Genomic DNA, 18451 nt, shown 5'->3' with positions numbered 1-18451 from the left:
AAAGAATTACATTCACCCAAGAAACTCTGCATTCTCTCCTAAAGGAGAAAGTTTTGAAAAGAAAAATTTGAGATACAAAGGCACTGAAATGTAATTTTTTCTTGCCTTACATTTGTGTTGTCCAGCTACTCTTATGTACAAAACATATAGAGCTCATACACACCTCATCTGGAACCTGAAAAACAAAGAATATTATATTATTTAATATATTATATTATAATATATTCATTCTGTTTTTTGTTTGTTTGTTTGTTTGTTTGTTTTTACATTTCCAGACAGAATCAATATTTCAACATCATTTAAGAAAAAATTATTTAGTAATCAAACAGGTGCAGAACTGCACTACCCATGATTTTCAAATAGGCCAATTATACAGTTTCAAATCAAATTTTGTAATTTTGTGATTAATCTTAGCAGGTTGGTTTGGTTAATGAATCTTTCTTTAACTTTTTTATAAAAGTTTTTTTATAAGTTTTTTCACGTTTTTATACGGTGGCCCAGTAGTGCACAAAACAACGAAATTAAAAAAGCAAACATAAGTTCACAACACAACGAAATCAAGCCACAACACAACGGAAATACTTCCGACCACTTGGGGGCTCTCAGAGCTCGGTAATATTAGTATTCCTTGCCACTGTTCTATAAAGTTGACAGTCTTCCAAAGATATCAATAGGATTAGTTTTAAGTATGTAAACATCGTATATCGACATGAAATATTAATTAAAAATCACACTACGTGCACAATAGCTTCATATTTATACTTGTGAATGATTTGACATGATATCACGAAGCATGATGAAGGGAACGTCTGCCAATTCCACCAAGTCGTTAAAACATATAAATTGTATTCATTACAATGACTTTGTTTAACATTTAAAAACAGACATGTTCAAATTCAAAAGCTTATTAGTTCCTGTTGGTAAGACTGACAAGCTTTGGAATTTGAATATGTCTGTTTTTAAATGTTATAAGTAGCCTAATTGTAATGAATACAAATTATACGTTTTAACCACTTGGTGGAATTGGCAGATGTTCCCTTCACCGTGCACCGTGGTATCGCGTCAAATCATTCACAGGTATAAATATGAAGCTATTTTGCACGTAGGTGATTTTGAATTAATATTTCATGTCGATATACGGTGGCTACATACTGTTAAAACTGATCGTGGTATTGATATTACTGCCGACTTTATAGAACAGTGGCAAGGAAAACTAACTTTACCGCTTAGCATTGCTGTTGTGTTGTGGCTTGATTCTGTTGTGTTGTGGCTTTATTCTGTTGTGTTGTGGCTCAATTTTGTTATGTTGTGAACTTATGTTTGCTTTTTTAATTTCATTGTGTTGTGCACTACTGGGCCACCATATTTTTAATCTTTATGGAGAAAATGACTTGGAAAGACACTTCTAGAACCAGTGGTGCTGTTGGTTGCAAAGTTGTTTTTGGTGTTGAGAGTTTTTTCTAGTTTCAATGGTATTATGTAACCAATTACCTTATAGATAGTAAAGCCAATGCTGTTCAGGTCTTGTCCAAACCGCTTTTCTTTACGACCATCTTTCTGCATCAGACCCACAAGGAACGTGCATCCATCTTTGCCATCATAGGGATCATCATCTGCATCTTCAAGCTTGATCACAAACTGAGGGTTTGAGCAGAATGTAGCTGGAGGGGAGAAACCAAATGATTGGATGGTGCAACAAAAACAACTTTAAAACCAAATTTGGTTTCAAGCACATTCAGGTTGATTCGATATACCTTGGTAGTTCCTGCAGCCCCCTGCAGTGGAGCCCACCCTCCAGTTTCCTTCAAACTGGTTGTAGTTCCAGCGGCTCATATCATCACTTAAAAGAGTGTCTGGAGTCAGATTACAGATCTCCAACTTCGAGAACTGCTGTATGAAGTCAGAATACGCCATCCTAACAGGATGAGGAAGATTAGTCAAGTTATTTGTTATGTTGTTGAGGGTTAAAAGGTTAAAAAGCCCAAGTTTTCTTACCAGAACTCTCCATCTTCAGCTGAATGATTCAGTTTCGCTTTCTCCTCTGGTTTGACACTATCCCATTCTTTGGAACTGAGGAAGAGATGGGAAACATTTTACAGGACTCTCAAGACCGATTTTGAAGGAGTACGATCTGTTTAGGGAACTCACTTATCACTCCAAGCGCCCGTCCACTCCACACGACCCCACGGGTTCCTGATACGCACCAGTTCAACCGGATTGCCTCTGAAGTGAACCTGCATGTAAGGTGACAATAATTAGAGCTCCTTCAGATTATTCCTATCAAATCCATATTTCGGCATCAGTGGTGATATCTGACCTCCTCTGCGGCCGTGACGGAGTAGGCATGACCCTTCACCAGCTTCAGATTTGTCTTCGTCTCCTTCTCATTTGAACTGGTAATCTGCTCAATAAATAAAATATTATTTCTTTTGGCTTTTGGACTTTTTTTAATGATAAAAACTGTAGTTACCCTTATGAAAAACTAGTATACTTATACTTCAAGTTCATTTGATCAAGTATACTAAAGTAATGCTCAAGTATAATATCAATGTACTAGTAGTAAACTTGTAAGTGTACTATTTTAATACCGCTTGGGACTAAATTGGCAAAATTGAAGTATACGTTTAAGTGTACTATAAGTGTAACAGTAGTAAACTTTAACTAGTTCACATTTGTACTGCATCTGTACTAAAAGTGAACTTATACTATTAAACTAGTAGTTTACTATTTTAATACTAATAGTAGCTACATTTTTAGTATCCGAAAGTACACTTTGAAATATACTCTCAGTAAACTGCTAGTTTAGTGCAAGTATACTTTTAAGTTTTCTTTAAGTGAACATGACATCACACTTATAGTTTACTTTTTATATATTTTATATATTATTTTTGCACTTTAAGCACACACTGCTCACACAGCAAAAACTGCAGTGTTAAATTAACTCTCCAGGGAGTACAGGTGAGACCATACTCGAGTGTTAAAGTTAATGAGATAATTAAGTGATTAATTGAGTGATGATTGAGCATTATTGAAGACACCTGATGATAACAAGCAGAATCACCAAAGGAGAAAATCACAATTTTTAAGCCACCATCATGGAGATGAGGGTTTGCTTTAGTTGGGCTCTTGACCCTTGACTTTTTAAAATAAAATTTAGTTTGGGCTGTTTTAACTGAGTTATAACATCCAGACAAACAAGTGGAAAAAATGGTCACGTGATGTTGGTTATGTTTTTACATAATCATTATTTGGTCTGAATATCTGAACTCATTTAGAGCCCATTCTCTGAGTTAGATTGACCTAATTGATTACAGCAGCACAAGATCCTCTTTATCAACATAATCTGAAGGATTTCCCAAACAGTGGTTCTGAGCAAAAAAATAATACATATATATTTCTCTTAGGCACACACAGACATCAAGAATCAGCCTGTGAATCTCAAGGATGGTGACAAGCAACATATTCTGATCAACAGATCAACTCTGAACATTAGAAAACAAGCTACTAAAAAGTCACATAAATGGAACAAAATAAAATATGAGAATAAAGAAAATTACTAAGACAATTAAGCTCATAATTTATTCATGCAGCAATGCATGATGGGAGCCATGGATGAATTTTGATTGGTGGCACCCAGAATGCACTGCAACATGCTTTATTATTCTCACCATTGTTGAGATTCAAAGGCTGATTCTTGATGTCTGTGTGCCTAAAAGAAAGATTTTTTTTTTCTTTTCAGAACAACTGTTTGTGAAATCCTTCAGATTATATTGATAAAGTGGATCTTCTGCTGTAGAATCACAGTGCTGCTGTAATCAATAATGTAAATCTAACTCAGAGATTGGACTCTAAATGAGTTCAGTGATTCAGATCAGATAATGATTAAGTGAAAACATAACTGTCACGATCACCATCTGTTCCTGTCATGTTCCTGTCACTTCCTGGACTACATTCCCCATAATCCTCTCTGCCAATCACCTGCACTCACTCCACCAATCACTACACTAATCACCACATCCAGCTGCCATGCATTATCAGGACTATAAAGGACTTTCACTCACACCACCTCACCGCGAAGTCTTGATTTCCTTGTGTGTCATTTCTGAGCGTTTATTCCCTGTCTGTTCTGCCTGTTACCGTTTGGACTGTTACCCCGTTTATCCCTGTCTGCCGCCTGCCTCGACCTCTTGCTTGTATACCGACCTGTGAGTGATATCTGCCTGTCCTGATCATTGCCTGTTCCTTGACCACGATTCTGCCTGTTCCTTGCTGTTCCTGTTCGCTCCTGATTGACCCTGCCTGTACGACCACTCTCACTTGTAAATAAATGCTGCACTTGGATCTCCTGCCTGAGTCTCCATTCGTAACAATAACCAGCACCACCTAATCATTTTTTCCATTTGTTTGTCTGGATGTTATTACTCAGTTAAAACAACCCAAACAAAATTTTATTTTAAGAAGTCAAGGGTCAAGAGCCCAACTAAAGCAAACCCTCATCTCCACGATGGTGGCTTAAAAATTGTGATTTTCTCCTTTGGTGATTCTGCTTGTTATCAGGTGTCTTCAATAATGCTGAATCATCACTGTTAATCACTTAATTATCTTATTAACTTTAACACTCGAGTATGGTCTCACCTGTACTCCCTTGAGAGTTAATTTAACACTGCAGTTTTTGCTGTGTAGGAACATAGAAGTATGCTTAAAGTGCAAAAATAATATATAAAAAGTAAACTATAAGTGTGATGTCATGTTCACTTACAGAAAACTTAAAAGTATACTTGCACTAAACTAGCAGTTTACTGAGAGTATATTTCAAACTACTAGTATACTAGTATAAGTTCACTTTTAGTACAGATGCAGTACAAATGTGAACTAGTTAAAGTTTACTACTGTTACACTTATAGTACACTTAAATGTATACTTCAATTGGGCAAATTTAGTCCCAAGCGGTATTAAAATAGTACACTTACAAGTTTACTACTAGTACATTGATATTATACTTACTACATAAAGTATACTTGAACATTACTTTAGTATACTTGATCAAAGGAACTTGAAGTATACTAGTTTTTCGTAAGGGTAGTCAGGTTCAAACATGTATTTCCCACGTAAGAGCAATGGCACTACCATAAGATTTTTTTTTTTTTTTTTTTTTTTAAGAAATGAATACTTTTACTCAGCAAGGATGCATTAAACTAATCAAAGGTGACAGAAAGACATTTATAAAGTTACAAAATAATTCTGTTTCAAATAAATGCTGTTCTTTTGAACTTTTTATTCATGAAAAAGTCCTGAAAAAAAGGTTCAAAACTGTCTAAAAATATGCCATACAACAGTTTCAACAATGATAATAATCAGAAATTATTCTTGAGCATCAAATCAGCATTTTATAATAGTTTCTGAATGATCATGTGACACTGAAGTCTGGATTAATGATGCTGAAAATTCAGCTTTGCATAAATTACATTTGAACATATATTCAAATAAAACATTTTAAATTATAAGACTACTTATTACACTGAACAAAATTATAAATACAACACTTTTGTTTTTGTCTCCATTTTTCATGAGCTGAATTCAAAGATATAAGACTTTTTCTATGTACACAAAAGGCCTATTTCTCTCAAATATTGTTCACAAATCTGTCTTAATCTGTGTTAGTGAGTACTTCTCCTTTGCTGAGATAATCCATCCACCTCACAGGTGTGGCATATCAAGACGCTGATTAGACAGCATGATTATTGCACAGGTGTGCCTTAGGCTGGCCACAATAAAAAGCCACTCTAAAATGGGCAGTTTTATCACACAGAACAATACCATAGATGTTGTAAGTTTTGAGGGAGCGTGCAGTTGGCATGCTGACTGCAGGAATGTCCACCAGAGCTGTTGCCCATGAATTTAATGTTCATTTCTCCACCATAAGCCATCTCCAAAGGTGTTTCAGAGAATTTGGCAGTACATCCAACCAGCCTCACAACTGCAGACCATATGTAACCACACCAGCCCAGGACCTCCAGATCCAGCATCTTCACCTCCAAGATCATCTGAGACCAGCCACTCAGACCGCTGCTGCATCAATAGGTTTGTATAACCAAAGAATTTCTGCAGAAACTGTCAGAAACCGTCTCAGGTAAGCTCATCTGCATGCTCGTTGTCCTCAACAGGGTGTCAATCTGACTGCAGTTCGTCATAGAATGTGAGCATTTGCCCACTCAAGCCAGTTTCCATGGCGTTTGGCACTTTGGAGAGGTGTTTTCTTCATTGATGAATCCCGGTTTTCACTGTACAGGGCAGATGGCAGACAGCGTGTATGGCATCATGTGGGTGAGCAGTTTGCTGATGTCAGCGTTGTGGATCGAGTGGCCCATGGTGGCGGTGGGGTTATGGTATGGGCAGCCATGTATTATGTACAACGAACACAGGTGCATTTTATTGATGGCATTTTGAATGCACAAAGATACCATGACAAGATCCTGAGGCCCATTGATGTGCCATTCATACACAACCATCACCTCATGTTGCAGCATGATAATGCATGGCCCCATGTTGCAAGGATCTGTACACAATTCCTGGAAGCTGAAAACATCCCAGTTCTTGCATGACCAGCATACTCACCGGACATGTCACCCATTTGAACATGCAAATTGTTCGGTCTCATAAGCTAATTAGTGTACTTTCATCTGGATATTTGTAAAGTGTGTTTGTTAAGTAGACCACAGCTCAACATTTATCTGAAGACTTGCACATTATTATGTATTAATCACTATTTATTATTGCCATAGAGAAGCTATAGCAGACAAAAAGATGTAACAAAATGCAAACAAAAAGAAAGCCAACAGAAGTGGAATGACACTTACCTTAATGGAGCAGCCCAGTAATGAGCCCAGTGTCAGTGCTTTCTGCATGAGCTTAAACAGGTACGGAGGAGCTTTGCTCAGCTCATACCTCTCAGCGATGCCTCCGGTGAAATCCTCAAAACCCTCAGTGGTCGAACCTCCTGTCAGAGCTTCATATGAGCCATTTACCCTGCAAAATATGGTAGAAATCTGCGTCACCGGTTGGTATGTATGTGACATGTTGTATGAACATTGTGTGTTTTGAAGGCTGTGGTTGTACAGGAGGCACAGTGTTTACCAAGTGTTTCGGATGACCCAGTTTCATATTGTTCAACAATGCAGTTCAGGTAATGTTGCAGATCCCTTGTTCCCCTGGACTCCATATCCCTTGATCCTCCTGTTCTCCACACCTGCACTCACTTCCCTCGTCATCTCCCCATCATCACTCATCACCTGCACCTGGACTTGATTATCCTCACTGCCTTTATATTGCACTCACTCCATTCACTCCTGGTCGGTTCTCTGTTGTGTTAACGTGTATGTTTGGTGTTCCTGCCCTTTGTTTATTAAAGTATACTACTTTGCTGTGGAAATCCGTATCTGCCTCGTCTCTGCACCAGCAACCGTAACAGAAGAACCAACCTTTAAACCGACCGGATTTTCCACAGAACAACATGGACACTTTCCCCAGCTCCCTGTCTCCTACTCCTCCAATGCCTCCCACAACTCTGTCAGCTGGCGATCGGCTCATCGGGCTCCTACAGGTGGGTCGTTCGCTGGAGAGGTATGTGGAGGAGTTCGTTGAGCTTGCTTTTTTGTCTGACTGGCCTGAAGCATGTTTGATCTCCTTGTTTCTGGATGGACTAGATGATGACACCATCCGTTTTGATGAACCCGATTATCGTTTCTCCTTAAGCGAAACTATCAGAATTTGGAGTCATTTAACCATAGAATGGAACTATGTTGATTGGGTTCAGGATAGGTGTTTATCTCTGGTCCATCCAGAAACACGGTTGGCCGGGCCAGTCATTCAGCCACCGTCTTCCTCCGCATACTCCTCCAGCGAACTCAAGCCTGCCCCATGCTGGACCCACACTCCTCTACTGGGTCCAGAAAGCGGAGGAGGAGGAAGCAAGCCGCTCCAGTCTCTCCAGAGCCCGCTCTAGCCCTCTCCGAGCCTGCCACTCCAACCCTGTGCGAGCCGCCAGATGATGCGGTCTCGCTTATAGACTTTTTCTCTGAGCCCTCTGCTCCAGCCGCCACCGCCGAGCCAGCCACTCCAGCCGCCACCGCCGAGCCCTCAGCTCCAGCCGCCGCCGCCGAGCCAGCCGCTATGAACTTCATTATAGAAGTCTCCAGCCCAAAGACTGTTTTCCCTCCCTGCCTCCCTCTCCCACCTCCTTCCATTTGTGTCTTCACTGCACCTCCACCTCAAGCCCCCTCGCCCAGATCTCCACCTCGGACCTCTGAGCGATTACCTACACCCTGGCTCCAACCTCCCTCGTCTCCACCATGGTCCATAAATCCACCAGTCTCCATCCTGCCTCCGTTCACACCTTGGTCATTCGTCAGCCTGCCCTCACTTCTGGACTGCACTCCTCTGTCTCCGCTCCGTCCCTCCGTTCCAGTTGGCTTCCTCACTCCCCCTGGTGTTCACTTTGTTGTATGTCGTCTGTGTTCAACTGCGGCCTTCTGGAGCCCCGGCTGCGCTTCGGTCAGCGGAGCCGCTGGTTCTGCCATCTCCCGCCGGTCCTTCAGCGCCGCCTGGGCTCAACGGCTCAAAGGCTTCGGCCACTGACCCGCCATGGCTGCCTTCGGCCCCTGACCCGCAGTTGCTGCCTTCGGCCCCTGACCCTCCATGACTGCCTTTGGCCCCTGACCCTCCATGGCTGCCTTTGGCCCCTGACCCTCCATGGCTGCCTTCGGCCCCTGACCCGCCATGGCTGCCCTCTGCCCCTGACCTGCCATGGCTTTTGAACCCGCCCTGGAGACCTCCACTCCAGTCTACTCCTCCCCCTGCTCCGGCTGAGGTCTCCAGGGCGCCCACCCCCCTCCCGGTTGTTAGGTACTGTTACAGATCCCTTGTTCCCCTGGACTCCATATCCCTTGATCCTCCTGTTCTCCACACCTGCACTCACTTCCCTCGTCATCTCCCCATCATCACTCATCACCTGCACCTGGACTTGATTATCCTCACTGCCTTTATATTGCACTCACTCCGTTCACTCCTGGTCGGTTCTCCGTTGTGTTAACGTGTATATTTGGTGTTCCTGCCCTTTGTTTATTAAAGTATACTACTTTGCTGTGGAAGTCCGTATCTGCCTCGTCTCTGCACCAGCAACCGTAACAGGTAAGTAGTAGCCTGTAATTTATGATGAATAAACATGCACACTCACTTTGCATAGGCCTTCTCCAGTAGAGCGCTCCAAAACTCAGAGCCCTCGGCGGAGTGAACAAACAGCAGCTTCCCATCTTTGGTAGGCAAACGGTCATCAATGACCACGTCCACCCATTCACCATACTGCCAGAACTGAAGAGATGAGAACAACACCATCAGTCTGACAGTGTAGCTTTATCACTGAAATTATAATATGATCATATATTGCATCATAAGAAGTACTTGAATGAAGTCCAAAAGTCTGAAACCAGACTTGCCTACCACTTTTCTAAATTTAAATAAGTTATACAATTTTTACATTTAATTACATTTAATAAAATTATTACAATATAGTATTAGATAATATTTTATTTAAATAAATATTTATTTTTTCTCCATATAATGGACTTCAACAGCTACCAATGGGCTGAATAAGGGTCTTGTCAAGCAAAACAATGTCATTTTCAAAAAAAAAAAGAAAAAAAGAAAAGAAGTTAATATACTTTTTTAACCACAAATACTCGTCTTGCACTGCACTAGCTCTGCGATGCGCTATGCATTGCGAGATCACATCAGAAAGGTCACGCGTGACATTGCCGGAAGTACCGAGCAAGTGTTTACAAAGCGAATGTGCAAAACTAAGTCAAACGGCCTTTACAAAAAAAGGTAAAACAACGATGTCAGATGATTTTGAAGTTGGAGGAGAAAATTAGATTTTTGCCCTACCGCAGTACTTCTGCCTACATCACGCATGACCTTTCCAACGTGATTACGTAATGCATGGTGCGTCGCAGAGCAGTGCACAACAGGCATTTGTGGTTAAAAGGTATATAACTTTTTGTTTTTTTTAGAAAATGACAGATTGTTTCACTAGACAAAACCCTTTTTCCTCGGCTGGGATCATGTAGAGCCCTTTGAAGCTGCACTGAAACTGACATTTGGACCAACCTGTTGGTTGCTATTGAAGTACATTATATTGAGAAAAATCCTGGAATGTTTTCCTCAAAAACCATAATTTCTTTTTGACTGATGAAAGAAAGACATGAACATCTTGGATGACTTTGGGGTGAGTAAATTGTCAGGAAAATTTAATTATGAAGTGAACTAATCCTTTAAAATTAGTGATTAAAATGATTTAAAGCACTTTGAATGTTTGTTTGTTTTTATCCTAAAATTAAGACTTTTCCCCCCAGGTTTAAATTAAATCCCAGATCTTCAATGTGAACTCAGTCTGTTTGTATGTTCTGACCTGAAAGTGGAAGATGCCGGCATAGTCCTTCGTAAAACTCTGTCCATGTGGAACTACACGTTCCAGAATCTCATTATCCTGAGTCAGAGATGCAATGGCTGCCAGCAACCAGCAGTCACCTGCCAATGTATCAAACATAATTAGATATTTATTATGCCTATTTTATGCAAACTATCTTCTAGTACACTGATAGTCTTGCAGGATCAACCTAGGCTTCAGCGTTTTTCTCAAGGGTGTGTTTTCTGGGTGTAAGTGTCTTGCTCAATGGTGATGGTTCATGGATCAACCATTGTGTGGTTTGAACCTACAACCTTCAAGCTTAAGACTTGACCACTCCTGTGTTTTACCACAGCACTTGTAGTGTGAGGTAACTTTAATTAACCATTACTAAAACTAGAATCACTCATATTGTTGCTCATGCTTTGTTGTTAACTGTTTACCACTAAAACTTGGGCATGTATTTCATCCGCTCGAAAAACTTTTGCGTTCTTTTGCAGATTTTACGTTCGCCCAAGAAACTTTGCATTCGTTCTTACAACTTTTGCAAAAATAATGCTTTCTCCGAAGAAACTTTTCATTTGCTTGCAAAACTTTTGCGTTCTCTTGCAAAAACATTGCAATCCCGGAGAAACTTTTCATTTGCTCTCACAGCCTTTGCGTTCTCTTGCAAAAATTCTGCGTTCTCCAGAATAACTTTTCATTTGCTCTAACAAGTTTTGTGTTCTCTTGCAAAAAAAATTGCGTTCCCCAGAGAAACATTTTCATTTGCTCGCACAACTTTTGTAAGCAGCCCCTCTTTAGGTGATGGAAAAAAAAAATGAGATGGGAGGAAAAAAAATTATATTTGCGTTCCCCCAAGAAACATTGTTTGCACACAAAACTTTTGAGCTCTTTCTCAGGGGAATGCAAACATTTGCAAGAGAACACAAAAGCACTGACATATATTTTTTCCTCCTATCCACCATGATGTCCCTTTAGGGGCTACATACTTTTGTGTTCTCTTGCAAAAGTACTGTGTTCCCCTGAAAAAACGTTGCATTCACTCACGCAACTTTTGCATTCTCATGCAAAAAAGATATCTATATCTAAACAATTTCTGTTGCATTTCCTGAGAAATTTAATTCGCTGGGAATTTCTTGGGGGAACAAAAAAGTTTTGTGAGCAAATGCATTGAAATATAATTTATTTCTTCCATGACCATGTACTTATTGTTACAGTACAGAGAGGTCGGAGACAGGAATACACAAACAACAATGTTTATTGATACCAACAGAGGAGTGACAGCAGTGCAGGTGAATGAACAGTGGTAAATGGATGATGAATGGAATGCAGAGAGGTAATACTGTTCCTTGATGATTGCAGAGATGAAGCTCTTGGATATCACTGGAGTAACTGGATGAAGGAGACTGGGATCACTCACACACAGAAGGAATTCACATGAGGAGAACTGGAAACGCTGGAGACAGGTAAGTAGATAGCTGGGAGTCCTTGAGGTAAGCATACAGGTAAGTCTTGATGCAAACGAGACCGGACGAAGACTGTGTGTGAGTGTGGGTCCTTTATAGTGCTGGTGATAGCAGTGATGATGAGGTGCAGGTGACGGTGATCAGTACTCTGGTGATTGAGTGCGCTGTGATTGGTGGATGGTGGAACCTGACGTGTCTGTGACAGTACCCCCTCCCACGGCCCGCTCCTGAGGGCCGAGGACCCTGGCGTTGTGGTGGTCGTCCTCTTCCACGTGGGGCAGGTCTGTCGGGATGATTGGCGTGGAATGCTTGAAGAAGATTGGGATCAAGGATGTAATTTCTAGGGACCCAAGAGCGCTCTTCGGGACCGTAGCCTTCCCAGTCCACCAGATATTCCAGTAGACCACCACGGCGCTGGGAGTCCAAGATCTCATGAACCTCGAAGGCTGTACCGTCGTCCAGGATGAGTGGAAGGGGGGCTCGGCAACTGCCACGTCAGGTTCTGTGGAAACAGAGACAGAAGGGTGGTGAGGTTTTAGGAGTGACACATGGAAAGTGGGGTGAATGCGGTACTCAGGAGGAAGCTGAAGTTTGTAGGTGACCGGTCTGATCTGCTCCAGGATGGTGAATGGGCCAATGAACCTAGGACTCAGCTTTTTGCAGGGCAGACGCAGTCTGATGTCCTGTGTCGACAGACAGACCTTCTGTCCCGGTTGATAGGAGGGAGTGTGGGAGCGACAAATGTCGGCTGTCATCCTGTGTCTGCGCAGGGCTCATTGCAGCTGATGGTGTGCTGAGTCCCAGACCCTCTCGCTCTCTCGGAACAAGTAGTCTACCACTGGAACATTAGCTGGTTCCCCGCCCCAGGGGAACAGTGGGGGTTGGTAACAGAGTACGCACTGGAATGGAGGGAGTCCAGTAGATGGCTGACGTAGGGAGTTCTGTGCATACTCTGCCCAACCCAGGTACTTGTTTCAAGAGTAACCAGGTACTGGTTCCAAGCTGGTGGCCATGACAGAAGGTACGGAGGAAGTGGCCGATCTCCTGGATCTTCCTCTACGTCTGCCCGTTCGACTGAGGATGGTAGCCGGAGGAGAGACTGATGGTCACACCCAGGAGGGATAGGAAGGCCTTCCATACTCAAGATGAACTGGGGTCCTCTGTCTGAGACGATGTCTTCGGGAATACCATAGTATCGGAATACGTGATTAAACATGAGTTCAGCAGTTTCCATGGCGGTAGGTAGACCTCTCAGGGGAATCAGACGGCATGACTTTGGGAAACGGTCTACGACTACTAGGATGCAGGTGTGACCATCGGAGGCAGGCAGGTCAGTGATGAAGTCCACAAAGGATTGAGCTTGCCGGCTGGAAGATGGCGAGGGCTCTTGGAGATGGCGCACTTCCTGCAGCCCTGAACGTACCTTCTGACATCCGTTGCCATGTTTGGCCACCAGAAGCGCTCCTTCAGTAGCGAGAGGGTCTCATTGACCCCTGGGTGGCCAGTGCCAAGTGACGTGTGGGCAGAGTGGATGAGTGGAGTGTGTCGTGTCCTGTTGATGTACTGCAAGCCTGCTGGACAACCCGGCGGAGTGTTGGCAGAGGCATTGGTGGAGGGTAAGGTCTCTTCTGACCAGTCGATAGGGCTCACGAAGATAGATTCAGGGAGGATAGTTTCTGGTTCTTCATTACTTTCCTCTGGAGCATAGAGACGAGATAAGGCATCCGCCTTGACATTTTTGGGGCCAGGACGGTAGGAGATCATAAAGTCAAAGCGGGAGAAGAACATAGCCCATGGCAGCTCGTAGGTATTCCAAGTTATGATGCTTGGCTCCCTCCAACCAATGCCTCCATTCTTCCAGGGCCAACTTGACTGCCAGGAGTTCGCGGTCACCGATGTTGTAGTTGACCTCCGCCGGGTTGAGCTTGCGGGAGAAGGCACATGGAGTCTACTTGGTGTCCCCTGCTGCTGAGATAGCACCGCTCCCACTCCGGTGGTGGAGGCGTCCACTTCCAAGACGAAGGGCAAGTCTGGATTGGGGAATGAGCACTTTTCAGCTTTCAGGAAGAGGTGGAACTGTCTCAGGAATTGGAGGACCTCCGCAACATGGTGGCGATGTTCGGCCAGGCTCCGGGAGTATATGAGGATGTCATCTATGTAGACCAGTAAAACTTGTGAAGGAACTCCCGGAGCACCTCATGGATGAAATCCTGGAATACGGAGGGGGCGTTGACCAGGCCATAAGGCATAACCAAGTATTCATAGTGGCCGGTGGGCGTGACGAAGGCGGTCTTCCACTCGTCCCCCTTGCGTATCCGGATGAGGTTGTACGCGCTGCGGAGGTCCAGCCTGGTGAACACAGTGGCACCACGGAGATGTTCTAAAGCTGCTGGGACGAGAGGAAGGGGATAACGGAACTTTACTTTTCTTGTTGAGAGCATGAAAATCTATGCAGGGCCTCAAGCCTCCGTCCTTTTTTGCCACAAAGAAGAAACTCGAAGCAGCAGGGAAAGTAGATAGGCGGATGTAACCTTGGTCTAGGGCCTCTTTGACGTATTCCTCCATGGCCTTCTCCTCCGGTATTGACAGGGGGTAAATCCTTCCCCTGGGCACTGGCTCACCCGGAAGCAGATCGATGACACAGTCCCATGGCCGGTGTGGAGGCAGCTTGGAGGCTCTTTGTGGGCAGAAGACGTCACTGAAGGGGGCGTAACAGGATGGGATGTCCACGGAACGTTTCTCTACAGGACTTTTGACGGAGGTAGCAAAGATGGAGATATCTTTGGAACAGGAAACTCAGAGAAACAATTAGAGAAACAGTTATCGCCCCACTTCAGGATCTCACCGGTGCTCCATGAAATGGCGGGGTTATGCTGCTCCAACCACGGGCACCCCAGAACCACGTCAGAGGTGGATTCCTCCATAACCAGCAGATATATTTCCTCCAGATGTAATACACCAATCGGGGAACGCCACCAACGCCTTCAATGCCCTCAAAGAAGCCTTCACCACTGCTCCCCTCCTCGTCCCCCCCAATCCAGACTTGCCCTTCGTCTTCGAATGCAGAGAGGTAATACTGTCCCTTGATGATTGCAGAGATGAAGCTCTTGGATATTGCTGGAGTAACTGGACGAAGGAGACTGGGATCACTCACACACAGAAGGAATTTACATGAGGAGAACTGGAGACGCTGGAGACAGGTAAGTAGATAGCTGGGAGTCCTTGAGGTAAGCATACAGGTAAGTCTTGATGTAAACGAGACCAGATGAAGACTGTAGCTGTGTCCCAATTCAGGGGCCACGCACTTCGAAGTGCATGAAAGGGGTGGGGTTTTGGAGAGGAGGGTTGCCAGGTCTGCGCAACAAAACCATCCCAAAAGTAGTCTAATCACAGCACAAGTGTAAAAGTATCCCAATCCCAGACGTGGCAACAATGAGCCGAGTGTCCTTACATGGCTAGCGGCTGGGTGACAGACAGCTGACAGTTGATGTTTCTGTGTGCATTTTAAAGTTTTATGACTTTCTATTGGGTTTTGACATGCTTCACGACGGGACACTGGACCAAAATATATATGGTTAAACTAAGTTAGTTTTATATCGTCTGCAACTAGTTAACCTTGTTAAACGTTAACTGTGAAAATACATTAATATTTATACATTTACTCTGTATTTAAGCTGTATTTAAGTCTAAATTCAAAGTATAGTTCTTTAGGATTTTATTCAACTGCACTCCATCTCAGAGACAAATATTGTATTTATGAAAAACTTAGGTTTTTGGACATCACGGATATTACAGTTTGATTTAGATACTGGTGAACACGGGGCATATCTTACATTTATGTGAATTCACACAGAACTCCAGTCGTCACCGGTGCGCAATGAATTGTGGGATAGTGTAGACCGCAAAGTTTCTTGAGATGGGAGCTTCATTCCACTGGTACCCCCTTTCCACCAGCATGAACCGGGTGCTAGTTCAGAGCTAGTGCTAGTGCCAGTTCGGAGTTGGTTCAACTGACGAGCCCTTTAAGAACCAGTTTGCCTTTCCACGGGCTAGACAGCCAGCACAGAGCCAGGTCTTACGTCACTGTATATGTCTCATATTTCACAGCAAAACTAGCGCCGCAGCGCCAAATACAATCACACCAGGCTCGTTTGAGATGCATCGGCTTCCTGCAGAGCGATCGGTGCATGACATCAAAGCTCTGCGAGAACGATCCAAAAGCACAAGGAGTTGTATGCTCTACAAACGCTCCCGCGGATCCGCGGCACCCGCCGAATCGGCCCGTGCTGCTCCGATGCATCTCAAACAAGCCTTCTATCAACAATCGCGGATGTTTCACTACTGTTGATACTCATGGCTTTGCGAACCAACATCGACATCCAAACACGGCTCGCCTTAGTTTGTATATAGACGGAGATTACAAGTGAGCTGCTATTAGCCCGATTAGCTGCTATTTCAAAATGGCGGTCACAAGTTTCTTTTTGGTCACGGTAACCCCGCCCCCAGCCCCTGACGCAAGCGGTTCTTACTTCTAGCCCAGCAATGTTTTGGTGCTACTTACGAACCACTTTTCCTGGTTCGGAGCTGGTGCTTTGTGTGTCGCAAGACAAAGAACTGATTTGAAACTAGGCTCTGGCTCCGAACCAGCACTCAAACTGCCTTGGTGGAAAAGGGGTATGGGAAACAGAGAGGGTGCACTTGAAGTCGCTCTCGAATTACGTCATCCCTCCTCGCGCTGCAGTGAATCGCACTTCAAAGTCCGCTTTCCCTCCACTTTTCTCAAGAACACAATACAGTGCGTAAAATGGGTACATTAAAATGTATGGATATAAATATTATTTAAATGTCACTTTGCCAGTGAAACAGCCTAATTTACAGCTTATTTTTGTGATGTAATTTAAAAATGAAATGCATACGTTGTACATTATATTTGTAATGCAATTTATTTGTAAATGAGCAGGAGTCATTTCTGTTACTATAATTTCTGTTCTACATTTTTTTACGCATGTTCACGTGTGTAAATAAAATAATTGTTCTGTTCATTTTATTTATTTTTATGCAACTTATAACTTTACATGAAACATTAAACATATACACATATACAATCATTTTTTCATCATGTAAATTAAATGTTTTTACATTAAAATACATTGTTCTTTAGCTACATAAAGTACCTTTTACAACTATTTACAACAGAACTACGGTTTAACATCAGGAAAACAACATAACATTTTCACTTAACAGTACATAAAACAGAACAAAGCATATTTGTGTACATGTTCATTCAGCTGAGCAGGGAGACGCTGGTGGAGCTGCTTGACCTGGATGGGCTTCAGAGACTTGCAGGACTGATTCAATCGAAGGCTGCCATAATATTTGAACATACAAACAGATCTATGGCCCATTCCGATTTTGTCTTGATTGTCATAGCTTTAAAATTCTTGCCTGTTACAAATACTCATGCATAGCAGGTAAATTTTAAGATATGTCAGTTTAAGTTTATTTTAGTTAAAACAACTGAAACATGAATTTTCCTCTGGGACTAAACATTTTTAATGTTTCTTTCATAAAGTGTTATATAGTGTTTGTTTTGATATTTATTTATGGAGCATACACGACAGACCTCTTATAGGTTTTCTGCTAATCAATTGCCTCTTTATTGAACTTCACCACCCTGTGGCTTCCACATGAACTGCATCATAATGAAGATTAATTATTTACATATCCTGACATCCCCTTTTTTTAACATAACATCTTTCTTGTTTATTAACATGTTTTTACATTTCCTGCACAAAAAACAAAAACAAAACAAAAACAAAAACAATCATTTTTTATTTTCTTCTTTTTCTTTTTTCCCTTAACGGCTTCTTCAATGTCCTTTAAACTATTGCACCTCAACAGTCATCACTAAGTTCATAGCTACTCCTCAATAAGCCTTCTTGGCTTGGTGACAATACGTCCACTTGCTGTTTTGGTTGGGAGACTTGAAAGTTCTGTAGGACTAGCATTTCTTTGTTGTGTTTTGTTTTGAATGTCCACTTCACATGGTTCATCGGCATTGTCACACAAATTCTGCTGTCACATTTTGATTGTCCCTGTCCTTAGACATGTTATTTTTCACCTGTGACTGCATCAGAAACTTTCTGTTTCGTCTATACATCTGTCCATCAGGTGTCTGTACAACATAGGATCTGGGCTGATCAGAAAGTTCAGTTACTTGAGCTGGTTTCCATATGCCATCGTGCAATATTCTGACACTGTCGCCAATCTGAAGTTTCTGAAGCACCCTTGTTCATTGATCAAAGTATTCTTTCTGTTTTTGTTGTCTTTTTTCTAACAACTGCTGCACTGTGTTAGAGACCATACAGGGTTTCAACATTTGTGACATTGTTGGAAGTCTTGTTCTCACGTGTCGACCCATCAACAGTTGGGCTGGTGACGCTCCAATGTCTTCTAATGGTGTACTCCTAAGGTTAAGCAAAGACAAATACGGATCCTTTCCATCTGTGTTAGCTTTTTTTAG

At 42.6% G+C, this 18451-nt stretch overlaps 1 protein-coding gene across 1 annotated transcript in view; it reads right to left on the bottom strand.

Annotated features, from left to right (window-relative positions):
• The window catches only part of LOC137029204 (calpain-2 catalytic subunit-like), a 40333-nt gene that overhangs the window by 8510 nt on the left and 13372 nt on the right, over positions 1–18451 (bottom strand). Inside the window, exons 3-11 of the mRNA XM_067398756.1 lie at positions 10463–10581; positions 9233–9366; positions 6858–7026; positions 2318–2401; positions 2149–2234; positions 1996–2070; positions 1755–1915; positions 1492–1661; positions 164–175 (exon numbers count right to left, since the gene is read on the bottom strand). Of these exons, the coding sequence (XP_067254857.1) occupies positions 164–175; positions 1492–1661; positions 1755–1915; positions 1996–2070; positions 2149–2234; positions 2318–2401; positions 6858–7026; positions 9233–9366; positions 10463–10581 (1010 nt within the window). The remainder of the gene's footprint in view (positions 1–163; positions 176–1491; positions 1662–1754; positions 1916–1995; positions 2071–2148; positions 2235–2317; positions 2402–6857; positions 7027–9232; positions 9367–10462; positions 10582–18451) is intronic.

Source organism: Chanodichthys erythropterus, chromosome 10 (assembly GCF_024489055.1).
Source record: "Chanodichthys erythropterus isolate Z2021 chromosome 10, ASM2448905v1, whole genome shotgun sequence".
Lineage (NCBI taxonomy): Eukaryota > Metazoa > Chordata > Actinopteri > Cypriniformes > Xenocyprididae > Chanodichthys > Chanodichthys erythropterus.
The sequence above is the reverse complement of the archived record's forward strand: the minus strand, read 5'-3'. Positions and strand labels throughout refer to the sequence as shown.